The 14,083-nt window shown below is 36.4% G+C and overlaps 1 protein-coding gene across 1 annotated transcript in view; it reads right to left on the bottom strand.

The window, feature by feature from the left end:
- Positions 1-11,872: 11,872 nt before the first annotated feature.
- Positions 11,873-14,083, bottom strand: part of USP38 (ubiquitin specific peptidase 38) — a 33,473-nt gene continuing 31,262 nt past the window's right edge. The window contains exon 10 of the mRNA XM_021100666.2: positions 11,873-13,109. Coding sequence (XP_020956325.1) covers positions 12,948-13,109 — 162 coding nt within the window. The 3' untranslated portion in view covers positions 11,873-12,947. The remainder of the gene's footprint in view (positions 13,110-14,083) is intronic.

The raw sequence follows: 14,083 nt of genomic DNA on the forward strand, positions 1-14,083 counted from the left end.
ATTTAATGATTAAGGGATCCATCCAAGGAGAGGATGCTACTGTCGTCAACATATATGCCCCAAATATAGGAGCACCCAGATACATACAACAAATATTAACAGACATAAAGGGAGATATTGATGAGAATACAATCATAGTAGGAGACCTTAATACCCCCCTCACATCAATGGACAGATCCTCTAGACAGAAAACCAATAAAGCAACAGAGATCCTAAAGGAAACAATAGAAAAGTTAGACTTCATTGATATCATCAGGACACTACATCCAAAAAAGGCAGAATACACATTCTTCTCAAATGCTCATGGAACATTCTCAAGAATCGACCACATATTGGGACACAAAGTTAATCTCAATAAATTTAGGAGCATAGAAATTATCTCAAGTATCTTCTCTGACCACAACGCCATGAAATTAGAAACCAACCATGGGAAAAACAAAGAGAAAAAACCTACTACTACATGGAGACTAAACAACATGCTACTAAAAAACCAATGGGTCAATGAGGAAATCAAGAAGGAAATTAAAAACTACCTTGAAACAAATGATAATGAAGACACAACCTCTCAAAATCTATGGGATGCTGCGAAAGCAGTGCTCAGAGGGAAATTTATAGCAATCCAGGCCTTTCTCAAAAAAGAAGAAAGATCCCAAATTGACAACTTAACCCTCCACCTAAATGAATTAGAAAAAGAAGAACAAAAAAGTCCTAAAGTCAGCAGAAGGAAGGAAATTATAAAGATCAAAGAAGAAATCAATAAAATAGAGACTCAAAAAACAATAGAGAAAATTAATAAAACCAAGAGCTGGCTCTTTGAAAAGGTAAACAAAACTGACAAACCCCTGGCCAGACTCACTAAAAAGAGGAGAGAAAGAACCCAAATAACCAAAATTATAAATGAAAAAGGAGAAATCACAACGGATACAGCAGAAATACAAAAAACCATAAGAGAATACTATGAACAACTATATGGCAACAAGTTTGACAATCTGGAAGAAATGGACAATTTTCTAGAATCTTACAGCCTGCCAAAACTGAATCAAGTAGAAACAGACCAACTGAACAGACCGATCACTAGAAATGAAATTGAAGAGGTCATAAAATCACTCCCTACAAATAAAAGTCCAGGACCAGATGGCTTCACAGGTGAATTCTATCAAACATATAAAGAGGAATTGGTGCCCATCCTCCTTAAACTCTTTCAAAAGGTTGAAGAAGAAGGAATACTCCCAAAGACATTCTATGAGGCCACCATCACCCTCATTCCAAAACCAGACAGAGATACCACCAAAAAAGAAAACTATCGGCCAATATCATTGATGAATATAGATGCAAAAATTCTCAACAAAATCTTAGCCAACCGAATCCAACAACATACCAAAAAAATTATACACCATGACAAGGTTGGGTTCATCCCAGGTTCACAAGGATGGTTCAACATACGCAAATCAATCAGCATCATACACCACATTAACAAAAGAAAAGTCAAAAATCATATGATCATCTCAATAGACGCAGAAAAAGCATTTGACAAAGTTCAACATCCATTCATGATCAAGACCCTTGCCAAAGTGGGTACAGAGGGAACATTCCTGAATATAATCAAAGCTATTTATGATAAACCCACAGCAAATATAATCCTCAATGGGGAAAAACTGAAAGCCTTCTCACTCAAATCTGGAACAAGACAGGGATGCCCACTCTCACCACTGCTCTTCAACATAGTTTTGGAAGTCCTAGCCACAGCAATTAGACAAACAAAAGAAATCAAAGGCATCCAAATAGGAAGAGAAGAGATCAAACTGTCACTGTATGCAGATGACATGATACTATACATAGAAAACCCTAAGGACTCAACCCCAAAACTACTTGAACTGATTAATAAATTCAGCAAAGTAGCAGGATATAAGATTAACATTCAGAAGTCAGTTGCATTTCTGTATACCAGCAATGAAATATTAGAAAAGGAATACAAAAACACGATACCTTTTAAAATTGCACCTCACAAAATCAAATACCTCGGAATACACCTGACCAAGGAGGTAAAGGACCTATATGCCGAGAACTATAAAACTTTAATCAAAGAAATCAAAGAAGATGGAAAGAAATGGAAAGATATTCCATGTTCCTGGATTGGGAAAATCAATATTTTAAAAATGGCCATACTACCCAAAGCAATCTACAGATTCAATGCAATCCCTATCAAATTACCCATGACATTGTTCACAGAACTAGAACAAACAATCCAAACATTTATATGGAACAACAAATGACCCAGAATTGCCAAAGCAATCCTGAGAAACAAAAACCAAGCAGGAGGCATAACTCTCCCAGACTTCAAGAAATACTACAAAGCCACAGTCATCAAAACAGTGTGGTACTGGTATCAAAACAAACAGACAGACCAATGGATCAGAATAGAGAATCTGGAAATAAACCCTGACACCTATGGTCAATTAATCTTTGACAAGGGAGGCAGGAACATCAAATGGGAAAAGGAAAGTCTATTCAGCAAGCATTGCTGGGAAACCTGGACAGCTGCATGCAAAGCAATGAAACTAGAACACACCCTCACACCATGCACAAAAATACACTCAAAATGGCTGAAAGACTTAAATATAAAACAGGACACCATCAAACTCCTAGAAGAAAACATAGGCAAAACACTCTCTGACATCAACATCATGAATATTTTCTCAGGTCAGTCTCCTAAAGCAATAGAAATTAGAGCAAAAATAAACCCATGGGACCTCATCAAACTGAAAAGCTTTTGCACAGCAAAGGAAACCCAAACGAAAACAAAAAGACAACTTACAGAATGGGAGAAAACAGTTTCAAATGATGCAACTGACAAGGGCTTAATCTCTAGAATATATAAACAACTTATACAACCCAACAGAAAAGAAGCCAATCAATCAATGGAAAAATGGGCAAAAGACCTGAACAGACATTTCTCCAAAGAAGATATACAGATGGCCAACAAACACATGAAAAAATGCTCAACATCGCTGATTATTAGAGAAATGCAAATCAAAACTACCATGAGATACCACCTCACACCAGTCAGAATGGCCATCATTAATAAATCCACAAATAACAAGTGCTGAAGGGGCTGTGGAGAAAAGGGAACCCTCCTGCACTGTTGGTGGGAATGTAAACTGGTACAGTCACTATGGAGAACAGTTTGGAGATACCTTAGAAATCTATACATAGAACTACCATATGACCCCACAATCCCACTCTTGGGCATCTATCCGGACAAAACTCTACTTAAAAAAGACACGTGCACCCGCATGTTCATTGCAGCACTATTCACAATAGCCAGGACATGGAAACAACCCAAATGTCCATCGACAGATGATTGGATTCCGAAGAAGTGGTATATATACACAATGGAATACTACTCAGCCATAAAAAAGAATGATGACATAATGCCCTTTGCAGCAACATGGATGGAACTAGAGAATCTCATACTGAGTGAAATGAGCCAGAAAGACAAAGACAAATGCCATATGATATCACTTATAACTGGAATCTAATATCCAGCACAAATGAACATCTCCTCAGAAAAGAAAATCATGGACTTGGAGAAGAGACTTGTGGCTGCCTGATGGGAGGGGGAGGGAGTGGGAGGGATCGGGAGCTTGGGCTTATCAGACACAACTTAGAAAAGATTTACAAGGAGATCCTGCTGAATAGCATTGAGAACTTTGTCTAGATACTCATGTTGCAACAGAACAAAGGGTGGGGGAAAAAATGTAATTGTAATGTATACATGTAAGGATAACCTGACCCCCTTGCTGTACAGTGGGAAAAAAAAAAACAAAACAAAAAAAACAAGAGCCTACAATATACTGCCTACAAGAGACCCACTTTAGGGTAAAGGACACATATAGATCGAAAGTGAGGGGATGTACAAACTATTTCATGCAAAGAGAAACAACACGAAAGTGGAGGTCAAAACTCTCATTATCAGACAAAACAGACTGAAACCAGAGAAATACAAAATCCATAAGAATACTATGAACAATTATAAACCAACAAATTCAACAATGTAGAAGAAATGGACAAGTTTCTAGAAACATACAGCCCATCAAACCTGAATCAAGAAGAAACAGTTAATTTGAACAGACCAATCATTGGGAGTGAAACAATCTGTAATAAAAGTTGCTACAAATAACAGTCCAGGGCCAAACGGCTTACAGGTGAATTTTACCAAACATACAAAGAAGAACTTTTATCAATCCTTCTCAAACTCTTCCAAAAGACTGAAGAGGAGGAAATACTCCCAAAGACATTCTATTAAGCCATAATGACCCTAATATCAAAACCACCAAAGGGCAAAGTTACCACCAAAAAAGAAAATTACAGGCCGATACCTTTGATGGATATAGATGCAAAAATTTTCAATAAAATTTTAGCTAACTGAATCTAACAACACATAAAAGAGATCATAAACTACAACCAAATGGGATACATCACAAGTTCACACGGATGGTTCAACATATGCAAATCATTGTGATATACAACATCAACAAAAGACAAAGACCATGTGATCATCTAAAAAGATGCAGAAAAAGCATTTGAGAAAATTCAATATCCATTCATGATAAAAACTCTTACCAAAGTGGGTACAGAGGGAACATATCTCAACATAATTAAAGCTATTTATGACAAACCCACAGCCAAAATATAATACTTAATGTTTAATAGCTGAAAGCCTTCTTGTTCAAATTTGGAAAAAGAGAAGGATGCCCACTTCTACCACTTCTATTCAACATAGTATGGAAGTCCTAGCCACAGCAATCCAATAAGAAATAAAAGGTATCCAAATTGGAAGGGAAGAGATAAAATTGTCATATGCAGATATTATGATATTGCATATAGAAACCCCCAGACGCCACATAAAATCTACTAGAACTAATGAACAAATTCAGCAAGGTAGCAGGATATAAGACACAGAAATCATTTGCATTTCTTCACACTAACAATGAAATGTCAGAAAGGGAATGTTAAACAACAACAACAACAACAAAAAAAAAACCCCAAAAGCAAACCAAAAAAACTTTTAAAATCACACCAAAAAAAATGTAAAATACATAATAAGAATAGATCTGACCAAGAAGGAACAGATTTGTTTTATATGCTGAAAACTATAAAACATTAATAAAGGAAATTGAAGATGACTGAAAGAAATGGAAAGATATCTCATGCTCTTACACTGGAAGAATTAATATTGTTTAAATGGCCATATTACCCAAAGCAATCTACAGATTTAATGCAATCCATGTCAAATTACCCATGACATTTTCCACAGAACTAGAACAAATAACCCCCCAATTTAAATGGAACCATCAAAGACCCAAAATTTCCAGAGCACTCCTGAGGAAAAAGAACAAAGCAGAAGGTATAACCCTCCCAGACTCAAGACAATACTACAAAATTGCAATAATTAAAATAGTGTGGTATTGGTGCACACACACAAAAAGACATATGGATCAATGGTACAGAATAGAGAACCCAGATATAAACCTACATGTCTACAGTAAATTAATCTTTGATAAAGGAGACAAGAATATGTAATAGGAAAAAGATAATCTCTTCAGCAAGTGGTGCTGGGGAAGTTGGACAGCTGCATGTAATTCAGTGAAATCAGACCACACTCTGACACCATAGACAAAAATTAAAAAAAAAAAAAAGGCTTAAAGGTTTAAACATAAGACATGATACCATAAAACTCCTAGAAGAGATCACAGGCAAACATTCTCTGACATAAATCATACCACTGTTTTCTGAGGTTAGTCTCCAAAGGCAATAGAAATGAAAACAAAAGGGACCCAATAAAACTTATGAGCTTTTGCACAGCAAAGGAAGCTACAGACAAAATGGATAGACAATCTCTGGAATGGGAGAAAATATTTGCAAACAATGCAAACGGCTTAATTTCCAAAATACACAAACAACTCGACAACAACAAAAAGCAAACAACCCAACCGAAAAATGGGCAGAAGACTGAAATAGACATTTTCCGGACATACAGATGCCAAAAGGCACACGAAAAGATGCTCAACATCACTATTAGTGAAATGCAAATGAAAACCACAATCAGGTACCACTTCACAGAGGTCAGAATGGCCACTATTAAGAAGTCTACAAACAACTGAAGGTCCCATCATGGCTCAGTGGAAATGAATCTGACTAGTATACATGAGGACTCAGGTTCAATCCCTGGACTCAAGCAGGGGCTTAAGGATCTGGTGTTGCAGTGAGCTATTGTGTAGGTTGCAGATGTGGCTCAGATGTGTAGCCAGCAGCTCTGATACGAACCCTACCCTGGGAACACCATATGCTGTGGGTGTTGCCCTAAAAAGGCAAAAAAAAAAAAAAAAAAAAAGTCCACAAATCCACAAATAACAGATGCTGGTGAGACTGGAGAAAAGGGAACCCTTCCATACTATTGGTGGGAAGGTAAGTTGGTGAAGCCTCTATGGTAAACAGTATGGAGGTTCTTCAGAAAACTAAAAATAGAATTACATATGATCCAGCAATCCCACTCCTTGGCATATATCCAGACAAAACTATAATTCAAGACACAGAGACCTTAACACCCCACTCACAACAATGGACAGATCCTCTAGACAGAAAATCAATAAGGCAACAGAGATCCTAAAAGACACAATAGAAAAGTTAGACTTAATTGACATTTCAGGACATTCCAACCAAAAAAATCAGAATATACCTTCTTCTCAAGTGCACATGGAACATTCTCAAGAATTGATCACATACTGGGGCACAAAGCTAATCTCAACAAATTTAAGAATACAGAAATTATTTCAAGTATCTTCTCTGACCACAATGGCATGAAATTAGAAATCAACCACAGGAAAAGAAATGAGAAAAAACTTACTACATGGAGACTAAACAACAGGCTACTAAAAAACCAATGGGTCAATGAGGAAATCAAGAAGGAAATTAAAAAATACCTCGAGGAGTTCCCGTTGTGCGCAGTGGTTAATGAATCCAACTAGGAACCATGAGGTTGAGGGTTCGGTCCCTGCCCTTGCTCAGTGGGTTAATGATCCGGCGTTGCCGTGAGCTGTGGTGTAGGTTGCAGACGCGGCTTGGACCCCGCGTTGCTGTGGCTCTGGCATAGGCCGGTGGCTACAGCTCCGATTCGACCCCTAGCCTGGGAACCTCCATATGCCGTGGGAGCGGCCCAAGAAATAGCAAAAAGACCAAAAAAAAAAAAAAAAAAAAATACCTCGAGACAAATGATAATGAAGACACATCCACTCAAAATCTATGGGATGCTGCAAAAGCAGTGCTCAGAGGGCAATTCATAGCAATAAGGCCTTCCTCAAAAATGAAAAATCTCAAATCAACAACTTAACCCAACACCTAAATGAATTAGGAAAAGAAGAACAAACAAAACCTAAAGTTAGCAGAAGGAAGGAAATCATAAAGATCAAAAGGAAATCAATAAAGTAGAGATTAAAAAAACTACTGAAGAAATCGATAAAACCAAGAGCTGGTTTTTTGAAAAGGTAAGCAAAATTGACAGACCTCTGGCTAGACTCACCAAGAAGAGGAAAGAAAAAACCCAAATAAACAAAATCAGAAATGAAAAAGGAGAAGTCACAATGGATACTACAGAAATACAAAAAACCATGAGAGAATACTATGAACAACTGTATGCCAACAAATTTGACAACCTTGAAGAAATGGACAACTTCCTAGAGACTTACAGCCTGCCAAAACTGAATCAAGAAAAAATAGATCAACTGAACAGTCTGATCACTAGAAATGAAATTGAATATGTCATAAAAACACTCCCTACAAATGAAAGTCCAGGACCAGATGGCTTCACAGGTGAATTCTACTAAATATACAAAGAGGAACTTATATCCATTCTCCTTAAACATTTTCAGAAGACTGAAGAAGGAACACTCCCAAAGACATTCTATGAGGCCACCATCACCCTAATTCCAAAACCAGAAAAAGATACCACCAAAAAAGAAAACTATAGGCCAATATCTTTGATGAATACAGACACAAAAATTCTCAACAAAATTTCAGCCATCCAAATCTAACAACATATCAAAAAGATCATACATCACGACCAGGTGGGATTCATCCCAGGTGCATAAGGATGGTTCAACATATGCAAATCAATCAACGTCATACACCACATTAACAAAAGAAAAATAAAAAACCACATGATCATCTCAGTAGATGCAGAAAAAGCGTTTGACAAAGTCCAACATCCATTCATGATAAAAACTCTTACCAAAGTGGGTATAGAGGGAACATACCTTAACATAATCAAAGCAATTTATGACACACCCACAGCAAATATAATACTCAATGGAGAAAAGCTGAAAGCCTTCCCACTAAAATCTGGAACAAGACAGGGATGTCCACTCTCACCACTGTTATTCAACATAGTAGTGGAAGTTCTAGCCACAGCAATCAGACAAACAAAAGAAATAAAAGGCATCCAAATAGGAAGAGAAGAGGTAAAACTGTCACTGTATGCAGATGACATGATACTAGATATAGAAAATCCTAAGGACTCAACCCAAAAACTACTTGAACTGATCAACAAATTCAGCAAAGTAGCTGGATGCAAGATTAACATTCAGAAATCAGTGGCATTTCTGTATAGTAACAATTAAATATTAGAAAAGGAATACAAAAATACAATACCTTTTAAAATTGCACCCCCCACTTTGACTTAAAATCAAATACCTGGGAATACATCTGACCAAGGAGGTAATAAAGGACTTATATGCCAAGAACTATAAAATATTAATCAAGGAAATTAAAGAAGATGTAAAGAAATGGAAAGATATTCCATGCTCCTGGGTTGGAAAAATTAATATTGTAAAAATGGCCATACTACCCAAAGCAATCAAATTACCCATGACATTTTTCACAGAGCTAGAACAAACAATCCAAAAATTTATATGGAACCACAAAAGATCCAGAATTGCCAAAGCAATTCTGAACAACAAAAACCAAGCAGGAGGCATAACCCTCCCAAACTTCAGGCAATATTACAAAGCCACAGTCATCAAGACAGTGTGTGGTACTGTATCAAAACAGACAGACCAATGGAACACAATAGAGAACCCAGAAATAATCCCAGACACCTATGGTCAATTAATCTTTGACAAAGGAGGCAAAAACATAAAATGGGAAAAAGACAGTCTTTTCAGCAAGCATTGCTGGGAAACCTGGACAGCTGCATGTAAAGCAATGAAACTAGAACACACCCTCACACCATGCACAAAAACTCAAAATGGCTGAAAGACTTAAAGACAAGACACCACCAAACTCCTGGAAGAGAACATAGGCAAAATATTCTCTGACATCAACCTTATGAATATTTTCTCAGGTCAGTCTCCCAAATCAACAGAAATAAAAGCAAAAATAAACCAATGGGACCTAATCAAATTGACAAGCTTTTGCACAGCAAAGGAAACCAAAAAGAAAACAAAAAGACAACTTACAGAATGGCAGAAACGTTTCAAATGATGCAACTGACAAGGGCTTAATCTCTAGAATATACAAACAACTTATACAACTCAACAGCAAAAAAGCCAACTCAATTGAAAAGTGGGCAAAAGACCTGAATAGATATTTTTCCAAGGAAGACATACAGATGGCCAACAAGCACATGAAAAAATGCTCAACATCACTGATTATTAGAGAAATGCAAATCAAAACTACCATGAGATACCACCTCACACCAGTCAGAATGGCCATCTTTAATAAGTTCACAAATAACAAATGCTGGAGGGGGTATGGAGAAAAAGGAATCTTCCTGCACTGTTGGTGGGATTGTAAGCTGGTGCAACCACTATGGAGATACCTTAGAAATCTATACATAGAACTACCATATGACCCAGCAATCCCACTCTTGGGCATATATCCGTATAAAGCTTTCCTTGAAAAAGACACATGCACCCGCATGTTCACTGCAGCTCTATTCACAATAGCCAAGACATGGAAACAACCCAAATGTCCCCTGACAGACGACTGGATTAGGAAGATGTGGTATATATACACACAACGGAATTACTACGCAGCCATAAAAAAGAATGAAATAATGCCATTTGCAGCAACATGGATGGAACTAGAGACTCTCATACTGAGTGAAGTTAGAAAGACAAATACCACATAAGATCACCTCTATCTGGAATAATATAGGGCACAAATGAACCTTTCCACAGAAAAGAAAATCATGGACTTGCAGAACAGACTTCTGGTTGCCAAGGAGGAGGGGGAGGGAGTGGGTTGGTTGGGGGGCTTGGGGTTAATAGATACAAACTATTGCCTTTAGAATGGATCACCAATGAGATCCTGCTGTGTAGCGTGGTAACTATGTCTAGTCACTTATGATGGAGCATGATAATGTGTGAAAACAGAATGTGTACATGTATGTGTAACTGGGTCACCATGCTGTACAGTAGAAAAAAAACTGTATTGGGGAAATAGCTATTAAAAAATAATAATAAAAAAAGACATGTCCCAGTGTTCACAGCAGCACTATTCATAAGACGACATAGAAACAACCTAAATGGTCATTGACTGATGAATGGATAAATATACCATACATATGTAGAATGGACTATACTCAGCCATAAAAATAATAATGCCATTTGCAACAACATGGATAAACTAGAGATCATAGTAGGTGATGTAAGTCAGAAAGAAAAAGACAAATACCATATTATATCACTTAAAATATAACACAAATGAACCTAAGATACATACTCACATAGAGAACAGACTTGTGGAGGCATGGGTTCAATCCCTGGCCTAGTGCAGTGGGTTAAAGGATCCAGCATTGCTGGCTTGGATTCAGTCCCTGGGCTGGGAACTTCCACATTCTGTGGGCATGGCTCACTTTTCTGTTCAGCAGAAATTGACACAATGATGTAAATCAACTTTACTTCAATAAAAAAATTAGCAAATAATTGATGTTACTGTATTTTTAATCTTGAAACCTTTAATTTCCAGTATTTGATAGTACTGTGAAGTTAGAACTAAAAAAGCTCAATATTATATAACTAGAATTTGATTTTTGTTATCATTTTTGAAAGTTCAGTATGTATTATCCTGACAAATAAAAATCCTCGAATGACTTGCTATTCATAGATAAAACTTTGTGTAGGTCTGTCTTTAGGGAATTTGCTATTAGAAGCAGCTGAGACTAATATCAATCCACTGAGAATTAAATGACTTTAGCAATTTCATTGGATGCTAAGATTCATATAATCTGACTACAAATCACTATCTAGCCAGGGGATAACTGAACTCATAGGGTAGCTCAGACATTCACTATTAAAACAACAGGAAATCCATAGGAAAGGAAGTTGAAAAAAATCCTATGGTTCAGTGATTTGTGGGAAAGAGAAATCTCTATCAATTCTGCAAAGAATTTCCAGTTTTTAACTAATCCAGTCAGGTTTCCTAATCTTCCTGGTGACTAGAAACAGGTTAGGAGTGGGAAGAAGTAGAATGAAGATGAGGCATTCTGTTTTTACCACTGCCATTAAAAACCTTGGGAAAAAGATAAACCTCAAATCACCAAAGAACATTCTTTCCTTAAAATGTTTTCAAAATAAATATGAGACCAATCTGCAGAACAATGTACAACCATGGATAAGTTACAACTTTTAGGAATGGGGACAAGTGGGATCACTCCATGTATAATCAAGACTTTGGAGAAGTGACTTGTTTCCAGTTTCCTGGTGAAAGAAAATATGAGTTGGTAGGGGCTGACGTTTTGACATTTTATCTGAAACTGTGAAACAGAAACAACTGTGCAAAACACATGACTCGAACAAAAAACCAAACCCAAATGTACAACTCTAAAAATACGTGATCAATATTTAATATTCTGAGGATTAGATAACAAAATCAAAAAAATTTTTTTACTTGACTAGGTTCATTTGCTCTGAATTCTTTTAAGAGTTAGAAAGAAACAATCACACTTATTTATTTAGAACCATCAGATTTTACTTCAGGAAAATCTAATACCTTTCAAAAAGTTATAATTTTAGTATTAGCACAAAAAATTACTTCCTAACATTTCATTTAAAAAAAAACTTTTCCGCAGCCAAAGATTCCTATTTTTGAATTACAGTACTGCAAGGCACATACAGAACTCACCTCCTTCGAAACACACAGAAGAATATACTCCCTGAAATAGAATTTTTAAAATCCTCAATTAGAAATACTACAAAGTTAACAATTTTTAGGTAAAAACATTGCTCCTACAGGATCATGCACCTTTCTTAAAATCAATTCAGCACATATGTATAAATAATCCTTTTTTAAAAAAAAATTTGTACTTGAAATGTAGATACAGTGATGTTGAAGACAGCACTGAACAAACCTGAAAAGTACTACAGCTTGATACATTTTTTGTTATTGCCTTCATGAGAGACTGTATCATCTCTAGAATTCTTAAAGACTTGAATTTAATAATGGGCTAACTACACAAGAAATAAAAGATTTTCTTTTTAAACAATATTTCTTTAACCTCTAATATCAATTCTTTTATAAAGGATGCTAAATGGAATCTATTTTTTTTCTTCAGTAAAACTGAGGACAGGACAATTTAAATGCCTCTACTAAATTTAATGCAGCTTAATTAGGGACCAGGTACATATTTTCCTCTGAAAATTTTTTGGTCAAGCACGTCTAACCATAAAAGCAAATGGAATTTTAAGAGGTAGATTTTTTTCCCATGATGCATTTTGTTAATAAATGTATTATCAAGAAAATAAAAACAAGCACTGAGTGTATTTTCTTAAAGTATAAGGGTCTAATGAAAAGAAAAATAATAGATATGATATTTGTTACAGTCTGACATTTTAACAGTCATAGATGGTATCGCATGTTTTGTGACCATTGAATTTTAGACTCTCTCAGCATCAAAATACGAGTCTGCCAACTGTATTAAATCCTCCTCCACCCCCACCACCAGTTGGTCCACAGCTTCCTGGTGGATCATTGTCATCAAATCCATTGGGCCGAAATGAACAGGAGGCAGATGCAGCTTGCAGGGCCCGGGCTCGAGCATTCAACTCTTGTTCCTAAAATTAAAAATAATTTTTATGAGCTTAAAATTCAAATACAATGGATGGGAATATAACTATATAAATATTTTTAAACTGCCTTAATCTTTAATAAGCATCCTCAGTAACTTTAAAAATATCAATTACACTAATTCTTACCAAATCTTACTAAAGTGAAGTACTTTATCACAGATGGAGCAAACAAGATAGCAAAATCCTGGTGTAACGCTAGAGAATGACAGATCCTAAAGGTTTTTCTGTTTCAATACCTCAATTTATTTATTTAATGATTGTCTTTTTGCCATTTCTTGGGCCACTCCCGCGGCATACGGAGGTTCCCAGGCTAGGGGTCTAATCGGAGCTGTAGCTGCCAGCTTACTCCAGAGCCACAGCAACGTGGGATCCGAGCCGTGTCTGTGACCTACACCACAGCTCACGGAAACACCGGATCATTAAGCCACTGAGCAAGGGCAGGGATCAAACCCGCAACCTCATGGTTCCTAGTTGGATTTGTTAACCACTGTGCCACGACAGGAACTCCTTTTTTTTTTTTTTGTCTTTACAATACCTCACTTTAAAGAAGAGGAAACTGAAGTCTTCAGTCTTTAAATTTCCCTACAGAAATTTTACAGTTCTTGTAAGACTCATCAACAAAGACAGGAATAGATTTCTTTTCTAATACAGAGAACACAGAATTCAAAAGTTGTAACAATGGATTACCTATTCTCCATCGAGTGGAGTTGTTCTGGAAATGGGTGATACTGTAAAAGGTATAAATAATCAAAGCTGATTTTTTTTCCTACCCTTTCTTCACAATATTTCTCAATAATTAAGAGATCTTGGAAACACTGCTAAGGAAAATGGAGTCCATCTCCTTACAGTATTACTCAAAACTTTTCCCTACCAGGTTATTAAAACTTTTAAATGGAACCAAATTCACCTGTGTGCCAGACGTACAAAAGGTGCTCAGTGTACAGTAATGATCTAAGATT

The sequence above is a fragment of the Sus scrofa genome, chromosome 8, assembly GCF_054392235.1.
Source record: "Sus scrofa isolate SSC_HxYL_T2T_F1_AM1 chromosome 8, Sscrofa_HxYL_maternal_Yorkshire_Landrace_v2.0, whole genome shotgun sequence".
Classification (NCBI taxonomy): domain Eukaryota; kingdom Metazoa; phylum Chordata; class Mammalia; order Artiodactyla; family Suidae; genus Sus; species Sus scrofa.